Source organism: Nansenia antarctica, assembly GCF_963989245.1.
Source record: "Nansenia antarctica genome assembly, chromosome: 8".
NCBI lineage: Eukaryota > Metazoa > Chordata > Actinopteri > Argentiniformes > Microstomatidae > Nansenia > Nansenia antarctica.
Genome location: NC_137678.1, coordinates 54,602,074 through 54,606,475, shown reverse-complemented (window position 1 = coordinate 54,606,475; position 4,402 = coordinate 54,602,074). Strand labels below are relative to the sequence as shown.

Sequence of the window (4,402 nt, the reverse complement as noted above, 5' to 3'; positions counted from 1 at the left end):
ACCTAATTAAAAAAAAAGAGAGAGAAAAACTAGAAATTGTGTGATTTAACCATATTGTTGTTATTTCTTCCTTACTTATTGATGTATGCTGTCAGTCATGGGCAGCACTGTAATGCTTTACTCATCCAAGATGACTTTCATAAAAACATATTAGATATTATTTCAGGATGAAAATATGTTACAAAGGGCTATTTCAGACCAAAGAGACATTTTGTTGATTTGTGATACAGGTTTTTTATAGGATGCATTCAATCATAGGATGCATTCAATCATAGGATGCATTCAATCCATTAATCCATTAGGATGCATTCAATCCATTAAAAAAAGACATTTTGCCAGCAGTTTTTTTTTATATCTAGATTGAGTGAGGGAAACATTGAATAAGAAGCTGGGGTTTACCATTTCATTTGTTTTAACTGGGAAATAATTGCCTGGTTTTGCCATTCTTCTATTCGTCTAGTGAGAGTGAGGGAATGTTTTGCCATTCTTCTAGTGAGAGTGAGGGAATGTTTTGGAAAGAAAAAAGACAACTGTACTTAATAGGTTTACCTTATTTTTGTTTACAAAGATTTGCTAATCTTAAGACCTTAACATCACCCTCTAGTCAGACTGAAAAGGCTTGTATCTTTATTATTATTATATCTTTTTTTTTCTCTATATATAATCTTCACCCTTTTTTGCGCACAATGGCAAATATTTCCTAATTGAAACTGTGCTGTATATTTTTAATAGTTGTAATTGTTTTATGAATCAAGTACAGTATATGTGAAAGTAAAAAAAAAGGGGGAAAAAAGTTTTTAGTTGTATTTGTAAAGAAATCTCCACGAAATCAACATGCCCAAGAGAAAGCAGGCTGGAGGAGAGGGGGTGGTGAAGGACGAGCCCCAGAGGAGATCAGCTCGGTTATCGGCGGTGAGAAAGCCAGCCCCAGCCAAGGCTGAACCAAAGGTGAAGGTAGCCAAGGCAGCCAAGAAAGAAAAGGCTGTGATCGACAAGACCGCGGACAGGAAGACCAAGAGCAAGGTGAAGGAGAACGCAGAGGCCGAGGCTAACGAGGAGAACCACTCTGAGAATGGAGACGCCAAGACCAACGAGGTGGAGGATGCTCCTGAGCCAGAGAAGGAGGAGGCCAAGTCTGAGTAGCAACACTGCCGACCCCCTGAACCCTAACCCTTGACCCCCTCCCCCCAGCCTGCCCCTAGTCTCTCACGTGGTTTCCCTCCAAGGCGTATTCTTAACAGAGGAATATTTTTATCAATGATTTTATAAGTATCCGTACAGATTTTTAGCACAAAGCAAAGCTGAATATGGAGCGCCTTGCAGACTTGCAGTGGTCATATCAAGTGTCTGCAAGCAAGATGATGAACACACAAAAATCTTTTTAAATGGCATTTCATGATTGTTGAAGGCTTGTTTGGTGTAGGAAGTGTGTCCCGGGCCTTATTGGCTATGTTGTGAGTTGTGTGTTGCTGTGTTTTCTCCCCCTGACCTCCTGCCCCCCCTTAAGCCGGGCATAGACTGTGCGATTTGTCCACGATTTCGCCACGATTTTGTTGTCGCAGACTACGTCGCGTAGTCGTAGAGACATCCTAGCGTCGTAAGGCCAAGTCGCACAGTGTGAGAGAGTCAGCGATCAACGACTAATTGCTCCTACGTTCTAAAGACGAGGCTACGACCTGCCGACACATTTCTGGCAGGTCAGAAATTTTCGTCGTGGCTCGTGAAGTGTGGGTGGTCCTAAAGTTCACAATCGAACTATTTCAACAACTGTACAAGTCGCGTCACAAGCAATCGTGGATGTCAATCGTGGCTGAGAGCAATCGTACAGTGTGAGCACGCACGTCGTAATGTCTGATCAAGTCGGAGACGGTAGGACTGAAACTTTCAGTCGTGCAGTGTGAGGGGTTCACCGACATAACACCGCACAGTCTCTGCCCGGCTTTACAGTTAGACCTTTTAGGGCCCCCCCAGTTCAATTTTGTGTTGTTATTATAGTACATAACATTGGTTCCGCCCTATGTTGTTGTACCCGGACCGGGGGACCGGAGTTAGAGCTAGAGAGTGTCTGGAAGACGGATGTGCAACGTGTTATTAAAAGCCAGTTAAGAAACCCCAGCCTGTTTATTCCTAGTTAGGAATACTGGAAACAACAAACATAACATGGTGTCAGATAATGGGACTGGCAACGCGGAGTTCATCGACTTATGAAAAAGGAATGTGCTGGATTCCGAAAGCACACATCTGCGGACTGCTAGCAAGAGGAGCGTCACGCGAGCATGTCTAGCGAGAGTGGAAGCTAATGTGAGTGAAAACGATTCGAACAATCAACAAGGAGACCAAGAAAATCCTGCACCCGTAGTGTTCCCCATCATGGATAAACTCAGTCCTCCCACACCCATGCAGTTCAGTGGCAATCTTGCTGATAATTGGAAGAGATTCAAGCAGAGATTTAATATTTACTTGGCCGATGAAAAGCTAAAAGCGTCTATATTTTTGCATGTAATGGGAGAAGATGCATTGGACATTTACAACACCTTTCAAATAGATGAGGGAAATTTAACATTGACTGAGCTAGTGACAAAGTTCGAGGAGTACTTTGTGCCCAGTAAAAACGTCACTTTTGAGAGATATACGTTTTTCTCTGCCGCTCAGAAGACAGGTGAGAGTTTTGATCAGTACTTAACTGAAATACTTACTTTGAGCAAGTCATGTGAATTCTGAGATTTAAGAAACTCATTAGTCAGAGATCGAATAGTGTGTGGGATTCCTGATAATGGGCTTAGAGAAAGATTACTACGTGAACGTGATTTAACGCTAGAGAAAACAGTTCACATGTGCAGAGCAGCAGAAACCACTCGCGCACAAGCAAAGGAGCTGCGCATGGATGAGTCGGCAGCAGTGCATGCCGTGAAAAGAGAGGGACAGCGCCCAAAACAGTTTGGAAAGCAAAAGCCTACAGAGCAAAGTCCCAAGAGTCCAAACAGTAGACTCTCTGCCTCTGTCCCCGTCCTCACCCTCGCTCCCTCTCCCTCTCCCTCGCTGCCTCTGTCCCCGTCCTCACCGCTGAGTTCCTGCTCACAGGCATCCTACAGCAGAGACTGGACCTGCACACCCATGCCCTGTCAGCCCCCCAACCCCCCCCACCAGGGGGCAAAGGTCAGGGGAGGAGCAGGAAGAAGACGTAAGTCACAGTGACATAAGAGAGACAGTGCCCTCATGTGGCGGAGTACCGTAGTACACCCTCCTGTACAGGAACCAGAATCGGAGGTGGTTTTTTACTAGCTGGTTAAATAAAGAAACAGGAAACACACAGGAAAATATGCTAGACTGTACTGAGTCAACCAAGAACTCCTCTGGCTCTTCTTCCACTGTGTCCACTTTCATCCCTGAAGCCTCAGCTTTGCAATACCTCCCAAAGTGGTTATCCTTCCCACACTTGTGGCAGACTTTTCCATAAGCAGGACATGACCTAGGCATATGCTTGCCTCCACATTGGCAGGTAAATTACATTAGAATTCTTACACAGATCAAGACGGACGAGTAGCATTAAAACAATCAACGGTGTAGGTCTTTTATTAATGGTGTGTGGACGTATCTTCACTCTCAGGTAATGGAGGCGATAAAGTGTGTATTTTAAACCGTCACAGTTGTGAATAGCAAGGACTGATTGATAGACACTGTGGTGTATTCAAGCTTACCCTCATAAAATACGTCCTATATACACCCGTTATCTTTACACAAGAGAGAAAGGATGGCTATGAATTAGATGAAGATAGAGGAGGGATGAAAAGGGTAGGGGGAGAGAGAGAGAAAGAGAGAGAGAGCGAGCGATGAATAGGATAGGCGATACGTTATATCCTGCATTGCTTTGAACAGCAGTGCTAACCCACATAAATCTCTGCTCTTCTCTACAAAAAAAACCCCTCTATAATTTGATGTAGAGCATTTTCTCTACCACACATTTCTTTACAATTTTTTTGTTTACCTCTCTCGTATACAGAGAAATACATTGTCTTTTCTTAGGTCCACTACATTCTCTATCTAGTCTATCGTACATGGGTTCACTCTCCCATATACAGATCAGAACAAAGTGGTGGCATTCTCTGCAGATAATACAAACACAAACTTTGGGGGCCTGAATAGGGCAGGGAGGGTCAATGTCCACACCAAAGTAAAAGATTCTCTGCAGCGGGAGGTGATTGGCTTGGGTTGTCCTGCCCACATCATCCATAATGCAACCAGAACAGCTTTGGTTGGCTCGTCAACCTGAACAGTTCTAAGAATTACTTTTAATACCACTTACAGTACACTGACACTAATGTTGAGAGGCACATTCCAGTTGTTACACTTAAGTATTCTTGCTTGAATGTGTATACATTGGTCAAAATCAGGTCAAAATAAA

General features: G+C 43.7%; 1 protein-coding gene across 1 annotated transcript; it reads left to right on the top strand.

The window, feature by feature from the left end:
* The first annotated feature begins 794 nt into the window (after positions 1–794).
* Positions 795–1,329, top strand: LOC308163233 (non-histone chromosomal protein HMG-14A-like). The gene has a single exon (XM_080537412.1). It carries the CDS (start codon positions 835–837, stop codon positions 1,141–1,143), a length of 309 nt encoding a protein of 102 aa, XP_080393538.1. The 5' UTR covers positions 795–834; the 3' UTR covers positions 1,144–1,329.
* The last annotated feature ends 3,073 nt before the right edge of the window (positions 1,330–4,402 follow it).